The sequence below is a fragment of the Podarcis filfolensis genome (assembly GCF_964270895.1).
Source record: "Podarcis filfolensis genome assembly, chromosome: 17".
Lineage (NCBI taxonomy): Eukaryota > Metazoa > Chordata > Lepidosauria > Squamata > Lacertidae > Podarcis > Podarcis filfolensis.
Genome location: NC_139621.1, coordinates 30,844,239 through 30,857,427, shown reverse-complemented (window position 1 = coordinate 30,857,427; position 13,189 = coordinate 30,844,239). Strand labels below are relative to the sequence as shown.

The following is a 13,189-nucleotide window of genomic DNA, read 5'->3' as shown; positions in this document are numbered from 1 at the left end:
TCAAATTCCCAAAGCCTTCCCCCCCCCCCACTCCACTCTTCTTCTTCTTTTTTGGCTTAATGCACTTGGCCAATTGAAAGCTGAAACAGAGCATGGCAGCCGGATGGCACGAGCAGTCTGGCATAATTGAAATTAATATGCTTTTATTTTATTGGTTTGGCACATGGGCTCACTTCAGTTTTTGCCTGGAATTTGATGACAATTTGTATCTCAAGAGTTTTACGACGGGGTAGGCAGGAGGTAATTCAAGCTGATGTCAGCTTTATGCTTCAGCCTCTAGAACAGAGGTCAGCAAACTTTTTCAGCAGGGGGCCAGTCCACTGTCCCTCAGACCTTGTGGGGGGCCGGACTATATTTTGAAGAAAAAAAAATGAACGAATTCCTATGCCCCACAAATAACCCAGAGGAGATGCATTTTAAATAAAAGGACACATTCTACTCATGTAAAAACACCAGGCAGGCCCCACAAATAACCGAGAGATGCATTTTAAATAAAAGGGCACATTCTACTCATGTAAAAACACACTGATTCCCAGACCGTCCGTGGGCTGGACTGAGAAGGCGATTGCGTGAGATCCAGCCCCTAGGCCTTAGTTTGCCTTCCCATGCTGTAGAAGGAGATGCTCACACTTCTTTGTATGAGTGGCTGCTCCCATGGCTCTTTCCGTCTGCTCACCTGAGCTTTGTGGACATCTGGTTTTAATTTTGCTGGCCTCTTCAGATTTGGCTTTCCTTGCTATCCTTCATCCATATATGCTATCTTTATTGTATCTATTTTCTCACCAAGGGGAAGGCTCAAAGTGTGCACAAATAAATAGATAGATAGATAGATAGATAGATAGATAGATAGATAGATAGATAGGGAAAGGGTTTTCAGATTGGTGAGACAGAGAACTTCAAACATTAAGGTTGTGCTGGTCGATGTAGATTAGCTCTGGCCAACGATGTGGTACTTGAGGAAACAGCTGTGGCTCAGAAAGGACCAAAAGAAAAATAATTGGGTATGGTAAGGTACACAGTATCAGCATAAGATCTGGCAGCACTTTAGGAGTAGCACCATTTCAGGAAGCATTTTTTAAAAAACGGATTCTCCAAAATCCCATTAGCGTGCTGTTGGGAAAGTGCTCAATATATTGGAAGAAGAGGTATAGGTTTGGAGTGGAGCGCATTGCAGTAACCCAAGAGGAAGATGGCACTGCATTTTAATCCTAAATAAGGAATTGGTCCTGGAAATAAGGAGCAGGTCACAAGCCTAGTTGTAAGGGGCCCTTAGATAATGCATGTGAAGTGGTATGGAAATACTAGATATTGGGATGGAGCTACAGTTATGAGAAACCTGGGCTTGCTATTATAAGCAACAGTGCATGTGAAGTTTTCCCTGCTGTGTAATGTATAGTGAAACCTTGGGTCCTACCCCGTAAGGTTTGTGCATTTTCCTGCACCCACTCTGCGTTGTTGACTGGGACTAGCGAGGACAGTTAAATGCACAGGTGGTGACATCAGGAGATGGGGTATACTTTACTATATATTACAAAAGGGAGCAGGGAGAACTCAATTTTAAGCTGCCATATTTGACAGAATCCCTATACTGTATTTCTTGTAATGCGTACCATGTAATTCTATCTTATGGTGCAAATGCACCTTTTGGCATGTGTTTATTTTGCTGCTGATTGTGTGTGAATGACATCGTTGTTCTTTCTCTTTCTTCCTTGTAGTACCACTGATCCACCTCCTCGGATTCGTATAATTAATGGGTACATTACCGTCGAGCCGCAACCACGGGGCCACGGACGATCCAGTCACATCCAGACAGACACCAACTGCTCCAGTGGGCTATTTCTGTTCTTCTCCACCATGATATTGACTTTCGTGTTGCCCTCAGTGATTATACTGATGTTGGCGTGAACCTTCCATGTAGAACTGCATATTTTTATCTTTTTTTTTCAAAGGATCTGGGGTGAAACGAGAAAAGAACAACTTTTCTGAAGGGCAGATCATCTATATGGATTTTTTATTTTTATTTTTTGCCTCATCCTTTTCCTGAATCTGGACCATTAACATGATTAACTGGTTTGACCGTGCCCAATACAGGAGAAGATGTTTTTGATGAAAGCCATTATTTATCCTTCTCTTGCAGAAGAATTCTTTCATGTTATCCCATGATGATTTTGGGGATGTATATGTAACATAGCTGTTATTTAGCTGTATGAAACTGACTTGAAAACAATTTGGGGGTTTGTTTGTTGTTTCTATGTGGTCTCTTGTGGATGCTATAACGAGCTTTGAGCTTCTCAAAGCAATAGGAACTTGGACTTGAAGGTATTAATTTGGCCAAAATTGTACTGTTTGGAATGAAGTGTTTTCTGCTCTTTGCAGATCCACACAACCATCTGTTTCAGTGTTATCACTGCCTTTTCTGCCCCCAACCTCTGTACTCTTGGTACTTGTCACTTTTTACTGGACCCATTCCTGTGTTTTTAACGATAGCTGAACACACACGCACAGTCTTTAGGAGGTGATGCTTTTCACAGGAGTTACCTTTTTCATGTCAGGAAAAGCTTTGCCTCTTAAATATTGGTGTGTATGCCAGCTCAAAAGCTTGCTCCTCTCTCCCGCGTAATTTGAACCATTTCTGAAATAAGCAAGTGTTTTATTTTTCCTGCCCTTTCCAAAGGGTTGCTAGATCCTAGCCTGGAGCTGGTGACTATCCCTTAAAAGATTTTACATGGGATGCGGAAGCTGCGCCTCTTTTGTCTTGTTCCTCTTCTGGTCATCTTGCCTATTATGCTTTCTACCTCCGTGATCTGCCTAACCTTAATTTTGCCTTGAAGCAGCTATGGACAGAGGCAGGTTCAGGAGCCAAGTGGATGAACCGGGTACTGGCAAAGCCTTAGAAATCCTAATACAACAGCGATAATAAATAATTACACCTTGTTTCGTCTCCAGTATATATTTATTTCTCAAAGTGATAAGAACTTGGGTGGGTGGGTGGAATCAGAAATGCACACAGTCACCTCGCTGCTTGCTGCTGGAACCAGACTGTTTTGAATGGAGCAGGGAGGGGGAACCACTTTTGTCCAGTGTGCAAGAAAGGCCTCTTTTGGTAGATGGAGGGAGTGGAGTTTGCCTGTTTTATCTGCAAGCTGCCTTGAGTCCCTGTCAGAGAAAAACACCTGGCATCTTAAGCATGGATATGAACCGAACAGAAAACTGGGTGCTGAAATTAAAGAGCACCCCAGTGCAAAGAACAAAGTGTGCTCCTGACTGCTCCTTGACTGTGGGACTTGCAAATGGCACTTTTTCATTTTGAGGCTTGCATTTGGTGCTGTTTACACCTGGTGCTGAGTGCAAGCTGCATTGGGACTGGTTCTATTTGCCTTTGCAGCACCTGAGGAATTCTAATGAATCTCATTTGTGCGTATAGAACCAAGATCTGTAGTCATTCTGGAATAATTAGTTCTCATTATTGATTTTTTTCCTGTGTTGCAATTATTTATGAAGAGGCTTATGAAATAATTGGTTTACAGAACTTTCAAATTAAATCAACCTACTTGATAAGAGTGAGGACAAAGATGGAACACCCCCCCCCCCAAAAATACGGATTTGTTTTGAAAAAAATATTGCTAGCAGAAAATGTCAGGAAGGTTTTGATATTGTAAGTATATAAATACTATCTTTGAGTTCTGTGGTTTGGGAACTTCCTTGTTTTTGTTTGTGTTCTATTTTATTTCACATAACAGTTTATTCCGTTTTTTAAATTATATTTTAAATTTTATTCATTTTCAAGAAACGGAGTATAAGCACTAGCACAGCATGGCATGTCTCTGTGCAGCTTGGGCATTCAGAAGGATTTTAGCGTGCGTTTATATTTTATATGCTGTTTGTGTGTCTGTCGAAATTGCTGATTGTTAATTTTCATGCATTTGTCGGTGAAGCGTGCCAGCCTGACTCTTCTCACGCTATATTTCCGTTCTGGAAAGCGGCTGCTTGCATTTTCACCTGACAGTTCGTGCAAACAGCACGTCGCATCTGCAATAAACACGTTACGAAGCTCTGCCAAATAAAAATAAATAAATACGAAGGCACTTTCAACCTTAGGCTTTGACACTAGATGTCGCCCAAGCGATGTGGGGATAGGATTTGGGAGGAAAGAGCAGCACGTTGCTTTCGGTTAGATCAGAAAGACCTCTAAACCCCGGCTAGGCACAAAAGGAAATAGCAAAATGCAATACAGGCAGCTGGTGCTGCTGCGTCGTGGCAATACTTCGGCGGGGTCTTTAGAAAGGCATTTTCTGCCGGCTGCCCTCCTTGCAGTATGGGAATAATGTCTAATCCGACAGGTTTGTTATACAGTACAGTGGTACCTCAGGTTAAGAATTTACGTAATTCGTTCCGGAGGTCTGTTCTTAACCTGAAACTGTTCTTAAGCTGAGGTACCACTTTAGCTAATGGGGCCTCCCGCTGCTGCGCGATTTCTGTTCTCATCCTGAAGCAAACTTAACCCGAGGTAATATTTCTGGGTTAGCGGAGTCTGTAACCTGAAGCGTATGCAACCTGAGGTACCACTGTACTGTATAAGCATCATCGGATAAGCATATTGGAAGCACTTGCAGCGTGTTAAAGAACTTCTGTTTCTACAGCGCCGGTTGTTTTACAATGGGGTAGGCAATTTGGCGGAATAATAACGAGAATCATGTGCAAATGGTTGGAGTGAAACGGCTCCGTTTGCTGAGGGGAGGCAGCTGAAGGGAGCCGGACGCCCTTGCCGCCCTTTTAAGTTTCGACGGGCGAGAAAACGAGGGCGGGCCTCGCCGCCTTGATTGACTGCTGCGAGGGAAAGCGCGCGAGCCGCCGCTTCCAGTAACCATGGAGACCCTCCGCTTCCTCCGCGTCCCGCCCGAGGAACCATGGGAAATTGAGTTAGGCGGGAGGTTGCCTGGCAACGGAAAGACTCTCTGGAGAGCGGAGAAGTTTCGGCCGCTTTTCTTCCTTTTCTTGAATGCGAAGAAGTGGGAGCGCTCTGACTTCCCGGCAGTGGACCGCCACTTTTTGAAAGCTCTCCTTTTGGGCAAAAGGTATTTTGTATCTGCTCCGCCATTCATCCCTGGCCGCCTTCTCATCCCCCCCCCCGTTTTTATATATTATTATTATTATTATTATTATTATTATTTATTTATTATTATTTATTATTATTACTGTTGTTGTTTAGTGCATTGAAGGAGCTCGCACCACTCCACCTCACAACAACCCTGTGAGGTAGGATAGGCGAAGGGGCAGTGGCTGGCCTGTGGTCACCCTGTGAGCTTTATGGGCAAGTGGGATCTGAACCCTGGTCTCCCAGGTCCCCAAGCCCAACACTTCAACCACTCCGTCCGTTGCCTTCCATAAGAGCTGTAGTCATCAGCACCAGTGCTTTTCTCCTCAAAAAAAGGTGCCACACTTTGAACCAGTGCTTGTCTTCTAGAAAGAAAAAAGATGCCACTTTTAACCAGTGTTTTCTTCTAGAAAAAGGTGCCACACTTTTGTCCAGTGCTGTTCTTCTGGAAAAAAGGTGCCATGCTTTTAACCAGTGCTTTTCTTCTAGAAAAAAAGTGCCACACTTTTAACCAGTGCTTTTCTTCTAGAAAAAAAGTGCCACACTTTGAACCAGTGCTTGTCTTCTATAAAGAAAAAAGATGCCACTTTTAACCAGTGTTTTCTTCTAGAAAAAAGGTGCCACACTTTTGTCCAGTGCTGTTCTTCTGGAATAAAGGTGCCATGCTTTTAACCAGTGCTTTTCTCCTAGAAAAAAGGTGCCACACTTTTAACCAGTGCTTGTCTTCTAGAAAGAAAAAAGTGCCACACTTTTAACCAGTGCTTTTCTTCTAGAAAAAAGGTGCCACACTTTGAACCAGTGCTTTTCTCCTAGAAAAAAGGTGCCACACTTTGAACCAGTGCTTTTCTCCTAGAAAAAAGATGCCACACTTTGAACCAGTGCTTGTCTTCTAGAAAGAAAAAAGATGCCACTTTTAACCAGTGCTTTTCTTCTAGAAAGAAAAAAAGGTGTCAGTACCACATGCTCTTGAGTACCTCTGGAAAAAAGCACAGATAATAATAAGAATTTTATTTATACCCCAGCCACTCTGGGCAGCTTCCAACACAATCCAATTCTAAGCCACGCCCATTGCCAGATAGTGGAAGACTTTTATTTTTTGGAGGAGGGCGACTGCTCAGGGAGAAATTGCATGTGCCTTCGTTGGTTATGGGGTTGATGCCATGCAAAACAGGACTAAGGCTCCAGTGCAGGTCCAGCTTCTCTTGCCTGGATAAGCAACTTCACACACATGGGCAATATTTTCTTCTGACCTACTGTTAAAGCTAAAGGAGCTTTTCTAGTCCTGGTTGTCCTTCTTTCTACTTCCTCTGTTAAAAATGGCAACAGAACAACAGCCCCTCCCCAAGCAAACAAGACTATAATGGGTGGGGATGCAGATATTACTAACGTCCTTTGGGGTTTGTGTGTCCCAGCTCATCTGTCAAAGAAAAATATTCTAAAAGAGAGAATTTCAACAGGTTCAATCTCCCCCACTCCATCCTGCCCTCTCAATATGTTCTCTTTTGCATTGGAACTATATTAGTACGGATAGGTGGGAGCAGCCAAGTGTGCTTCTTTCACATAAATTGCATAGAAAGGTACCTGCATATTTTTTTCCATAACTTTATTCCTAAAACGACTGGAGACTTACTTTTTTTAAAAAATATTAAAGCTCAGCATCTGGGGCTTCTGCCTGTAGGAGCCAATGAAGGCCTTAATGAGCGCCAGGTTTGCATCCCCTGTTCCAGTTCATTTGTTGTTATTTCCACCATATGCCCGTGTGTTGGATTCCTTGCCTATATTGTACCACCACTGCAATACCAACACAATAATCCATGTGTACCTAAACTAAATCTATGCAGAAAAAAATGAAAAGTACTTCGAATGATTAAAAAATATAGCACAAATGACATACTAAAAGAAGGAAAGCAGAGCAGTATAAATATTTGTAAGGTATTTATTAGAAGTATTTATAAACTGCTCAGAATCCCCAGGGATTAGATTTTCAGAAAAATACAAATCTAAACAAAAATTAAAATACAGCATTAAAACAGCATAAAACTAAATAAGGAGGAGATGTAGGAGAGAGGGATTTGAATTCTGTGTTGTTTGTTCTGGAAGGAAGTTCCACTGAAATTAGTGGAATTTGACACACACACACAAATGCACACAATTTATAAATAAAAATGGCTAATACTACTTTCAGATATTCAAGCATCCCTTTCCTTTATAATCATACTTTTATTTTCTTTTTATAGAATAAAAATGATCAAATATTTTGGTTACCCAGGGGCAATTCTTCAAGCAAACAAAGCACTCTTGACAGTTTGCTGTTCCTCAAGTCTGTTTAATAATGATCAGGTTGATTTGTCTCTCCTATTACAATTTTGTGGCAGCTAATTTTCCTGTGCTGTTGTTTCTTACTATTGGATCATTCAGAATATTCTGTCAAAGGTTAAAAATCATGAGATAGTGTCGTTAAATTAAACTTCAACCATGATGTGTGTCATTTTCAGGGAATAATGCCTAAAAGGGTGTCATTGCCCTCCATACAACCTACTCCACAACCTTCGGAAGATGCAGATAGCAGGAATGAGCAAGGCAGTTTAAGTGAAGAACGCTCGTCTTCAAGTGGGAAAGATTCAATTGCAAGAAATGAATTTAAAAAAAGACTGGTTAGTTCAGCTCCAAATCAGATGCAAGCAAATCCCGAAGCTCTGAAATTTGAACATAACACAAAATCACAAGAAAGAACCAGAAAGCGACAGCAGCCCATAAAACTGGAGCCTCTGGTAGGTTGATTTGAAATGACTTCATAAGGCTTTATTTTATTTTAATATTCTATTTTATCCTGAACTCCCATGAAGTTCCCTGGAAACCTTGCCTCTACCTACATTCAACTGCATCCCTTTGCACAATAATATGTGTGTAATCCTGTTTCCTTCATTTATGCAATATGTGCAAATATAATAAGTCCATTACCCACAGCTGACATTGATATTTACAAATGTCAGTGGCAAAAGAAAGAAAGAAAAGAAGTTTGCAGATCTATATTCCCAACTGCTTTTTGTGATGACTAGAGTTTGTGTTGGATTATTGTTGGACATTTATTATTTGATCAATTTTGGATTTTTATTTCACTTTTGTGCTAAATTTAAACACTGTACCGGAGCAGATCTATCCCTCCTGATACCTTAATGATGATTAACGGAATGGGCAACAGGTTCTCTCCTCCTCCTCTTTCTGAATTATTTTACTATGGATACATTTGTGCCAGCCTAATTTGTGATTGTTGTTTATTTAAAATTTGTCATTTGCATGGATAATTTTATTTCAATTTTATTTTATTTTATTATCTTTCGTAATCCTCAATGCAGCCTGTATTAAAAATATATCAGCAACACAAGCAACCTGAGTATATATTCCAGAAGAACAGGGAGAAATTGTTAGCTGCTGGAGTATTACAACCTACAACTTCAGCAGAGAAAAGAAAATGGCCTCCTCCAGAACCAACATTAGCTGAGCTTCAGCAAGAGTTATTAAAGCAAAGACAGGTATCACCCACCTTTACATATTGTGATTATTTTTTTTTTTTTTAAAAACCCCATCTTAAACTTGTCTTTCAATAAAATATTTTCAAGGCAGCTTGCACTGCATAATTCAAGAAACAATAGAACAAGTAATAAAATGTTGATCTGTATCTTCTTGGAGCTAATGAAAAATTACCTGTGAAATATGCTTTATAAGGTGCTTCTTGTATTGCTTTTTCAAGTCTTCTTAAATATGAGGATCCGTAAAAACAAACCTCTTAGTTTCTTTCTCTTGCTAAAAGGAAGGATCATTCAATTCATGGCATCATTTGCCCACATTATCTAAATTTGGAATTGCTCTGACATGGTTAACTAACACAGTGAAGCAATTGTTGCTTAATAACCCTGAAGCAAATATCCAACTGTCCTTTTAGGTATTCCAAGGAATCACTTTGCAACAGGTAGATTTTACACGTTCATCAAACAGGGAACGAGAGAACTGAAGCTGCTATTACCACCAGAAGTGTGTAGAGGTTGTAATTGTGATACCTTAATTAATTTCCCACCTCGCGGTTGTAAAAGATTTGCACTCTATGGTGATCATTAGGGGTATTCGGAAAATCCCATTTAGGTTTCATACTATGATGACTGTATGATTTTATGCAGTAGGCGACTGTGTGATGTTGTACATGGGTTTCCATAGCCATAAAAAGTGAGTTTCATCACCCTTCCCATAGAAAAGCCAGCATTTTGATGGCCACTTTAAAATAGATCTCTGTGGGAGCTGATTCAATGCTGCAAGTCATCTTTGTAAAGCACACAAATATGTCACTGTACTGTTGCACTATGGAATTGTGATTACATTGTGTCAGAGAACATCTGTATTCACCACCCAGATACTCTTTGTGTGTAGCCATCTTTAGGGTCACTCTGAACCAGTATAGCCTGCACAATGCATGCTCCATTGCAGGTGGCAGCCATTTCGCACAGAGTTTCCGTTCCCGGCCCCTGTGTGTGTAGGTGGAGCGCATATAAGTGTGCCTTGTTCCACCTCACCCTCGTTCTGCCTTCTAGGTCCAAAATGACCTGTGTGTCAGTGATCCTGCGTCAATTGGACACGTGTAAGATGGTAGCCACCTGTATGTATTTGGCTGGGCTTCCTTGTTCCTGTTATTTGGAGATGATAGTGTGTAAAAAAAGGCAGCCCAGGGCAGTCTCCACAGCTTCTATTTGCAATATCTACTTCAGATGGGAGGAACAGCACAGAAGAGATTGTGGCTGTTTGCTCTTGTTCCTTATATCAAAAGGTGCATTAAAACATGCTGTAAATGGTTCTCATCTTCCCAGAATGGCAGGCTTTTTTTTTTAAGGACAAACAGCAGTGAACACTGCCTCTTACCCTTTCCTTCTCTAGCATAGTTATGAAAAGGAGGTTGGAAGCATCTGCTTATTGTTTTAAATAAATCAGTTTCTGGTTACTTGGCATATGAACTGGGGGAAACTCTGGTTAGTTTAAAGTATGGTTTGTTGAAACAAGCCAAGATCATCAAACACACATAAAGGAACCAAAGTTTAAACTAATCAGAGTTCCTCCAACGTGTGGACATAACGTGAAACAATGGTTAGTTTAAAACAGGAAGTGAAAGTCTCCCTGCAATTGTGCTGGAGGAGGGGAAAGGGCAGTATGCTAGCCCAAAGCTAGCTGCTGCTAGTGCACATATGAATCACATCATTGTATATATATTAAAAAAGCCAATTGCCATGTTAACCAGCCCTTATTAACATAATTGTTACAGAGGCAGTTTCATAATTTTGCATATGTATCTACAAGAAGATACTGAGTTTTTCAAAAGTTGCAAAAAATATATATTAGGGAATCAACTGAACAAGAAGAATTTGAAGTTTTCAAGTGAACAGTGATCTATACTTTCCTTTTACAGTTACTGAGTGACAAGGCGGCACGAGTTCCCACTCCTCCTAAACAGCCACGTGGTGTGGTAAAACTAAGTGCTTGCCTACCAAGTGCCTCTCCTGTTCGTAAATTTAAGGAACCAGAAGATGTTATTAAAGCTAATATTACAGAACCTCTCGAAATTGTAAGGATAATATGTCAGAACAAACATCTTGGATTCCTGTACATGACTCCTGCAGTGCCTAGGTCATCAAATGAATATGATTGTTATAACCTGAAGTGAGTTGCTCAATTTATATTTTATTATGCTCAGTTTTAAATACAGTAATGTTAACTTTGATGCGAATTAAAAATTTACTTTATTACAATACCTGCCTCCTTTCTCATGCTGGCTAATTCTCTTGTGGTCTTTACTCAGTGGGGAGGGGGTATGAAGCCTAGCATATAGTGTACTGTTTGATTTATTTTTCTTATCTGATAGGTGTATTACTGAACTCATGTCATGGATATTTTGATGGAATAATACTAATAATAAGGCCTTGCACTCACATTTTAAAGCTTGGCTTCTTTGCTCTCTTTTTTATTTAGAAAGGAGAGAGTTGCTTTCAAACAGTTGGTCAATAGACCAATTAATTTGTACGGCTTAAGGGTTGATGTTGTTATTTTTAATTGCTTATTCTCTCTTCATGGTAAGGTCCCAGGGCAGGTTACAACAGTATTAAAATAAAATATTAAAATCAGTTAAAATAATATACAATCAGATGAATAGAGTGGATCCTAAAATTTATGCCTCGCCAACGCCAAGGTTGGGGTAAAGAGCTATGAATTTGGCATACAGCCAGTGCTTTTTTTCTTTAAAAAATGTTTAGGGGTACTCTCATTTTCCTACTCATATTGAAATACTGCCCCTCAATGAGGCCAAGCTTAGATTCACAAAATGTTTAGGGGTATGCATACCCCTGCGTTCCCCCAGAAAAAAGCACTGCATACAGCAATAGTGATACAGTGATGATGCTAGGTGAACCTTTGTGGGGAGTAATTCCACAATTTAGAGAAAGTCATCTTCCAGGCTCCCATTCCCTGTGCTTATGAAATGGGTTGGATATAGCTGGAGGAGTTGTTCTTTCCCCCTCCCATTAATACAGAATTGGCAACAGGATAGGTGCAGTGGAGTGATAGGAAAACACCGATCTCGAGTTCTGTTAAATGTTTTCCTTTCTCTTTTAGAATCGTAACTTACGACTGCGTTAACAAAAATGACTACTACACGATTAGCCCGAATGCAGTTATTCACACGTATAACGGAGAGGTTGAATATCTGGAGCTTGAACGCTGGGAGCAGGAATATCTATATCACAGAGCACTTTCCAAAATTACTATATTCACTATATTTCGCAAATGGAAGGCCTTTAACGTATGGAGGAAACATGTCCGCTCCAAGACGATTCATTTTTACCGCAAAGCTCTACAGAAGAACTTATTCATTGTTAATGCTGTATGTATTTCAATGGTGTGGTGTGTGTGTGTGTGTGTGTGTGTGTGTGTGTGTGTGTGTGTGTATAACCCCTGAAGTAATGCATATGAAGGACCTTGAACACTCAGATAGACAATCTGTGGCAGAGCAACCACCACATTCCCTTCAATGCCCTGGTAGCTCGCTGTGGTCTGGGTAGCTGGTGAGTATGTGTGGCTGGCTTAATTTGTTTCTTTCATGCACCTGTCCTCCTTCCTGGCAGGAGTATCTCATGAGAATCCCACCCCTGGAAGCAGGGAAAAGCAGCTTTCACCAACTACACCTTCTTTCAGTCCCCATTGCCCCCCCCCCCCCGCCCAAATCTGCTAATGAGAATCAGGTGACTTCCTGAACCGGCATAAGAGGCAGTGCAGAGGGCTAAAGGAGGAATGGGCAAAAATTGCCTCCTGCTTTCAGCTGATATGATCCCCTGCTGGATCTCACTCCCATTCATGAATGGAAAGGGACATCTAGTTAGGATCTAATCTGTTTACTTCAATTGGAGAGAATTTAATGTCAGCTCTAATGGGGCTGTTGTGGCTCTGGGCCTATTTTGGAGGTATGTTGGAAGAATGAGGCATTCGAATTCCGTGGCTTCCCTGACACATACCAAACATACCTTATTCCTGGCCGCCACCATCAGTGGAACAGTGACTGGGGAAGGCTTCAGCAGTGGACCTCCATCTCCACTCATGCCCTCCAAGGGAAGCAGATTATTTCTCTCAAAAGTTGTATATAAAATCAATTATATAAGTTTTTATTATTATTTTTACAGAGGTTTTAATGCTAAACTACATTATGAAAACATATGCATGCTAAAATTATAATATATTGCAATTTTCCTGTTGCTGAGATATATTGAAATTAGCATACCTTTGATTCTGTTATGCCAGACATAAATCAGTACAGAAAGTTGCTGAAGTTCGTAATCTAAAAAGTTATTCTTCCATTTACAGAAGGAGTTATTCTGCGAATGGAAGGGCCTTTGATACAGCAGATATTAACAGAAAGTGAGAGTTGAATTTCACTGATCCTTGTCCCTAGTAGCCCTCTCTGCTGTTTCTTACTCTGTTCCGTAGTAGTTTTTAAGGGTGCTGCAGACGGAATGGAGAATTAACAAAGATCACCCGTCCTTAGTGGGTACTGTGGGTACCTATTCT

The 13,189-nt window shown here is 40.8% G+C and overlaps 2 protein-coding genes across 7 annotated transcripts in view; both read left to right on the top strand.

The window, feature by feature from the left end:
• Positions 1–2,934, top strand: part of TRABD2A (TraB domain containing 2A) — a 73,151-nt gene extending 70,217 nt beyond the window's left edge. For 4 of the 5 annotated variants that reach the window (XM_083593559.1, XM_083593560.1, XM_083593557.1 and 1 more), the window contains one exon: positions 1,716–2,934. In XM_083593559.1, the coding sequence (XP_083449685.1) occupies positions 1,716–1,905 (190 nt within the window). In that variant the 3' untranslated portion in view covers positions 1,906–2,934. The remainder of the gene's footprint in view (positions 1–1,715) is intronic. The other variant, XM_083593561.1, reaches the window with a different exon arrangement.
• Positions 2,935–4,903: 1,969 nt separating this feature from the next.
• Positions 4,904–13,189, top strand: part of DNAH6 (dynein axonemal heavy chain 6) — a 119,567-nt gene continuing 111,281 nt past the window's right edge. The window contains exons 1-5 of one of the 2 annotated variants that reach the window (XM_083592576.1): positions 4,904–5,075; positions 7,591–7,866; positions 8,452–8,628; positions 10,545–10,795; positions 11,744–12,011. In XM_083592576.1, the coding sequence (XP_083448702.1) occupies positions 7,597–7,866; positions 8,452–8,628; positions 10,545–10,795; positions 11,744–12,011 (966 nt within the window). In that variant the 5' untranslated portion in view covers positions 4,904–5,075; positions 7,591–7,596. Of the gene's footprint in view, positions 5,076–7,590; positions 7,867–8,451; positions 8,629–10,544; positions 10,796–11,743; positions 12,012–13,189 lie in introns of those variants that run through there. The other variant, XM_083592577.1, reaches the window with a different exon arrangement.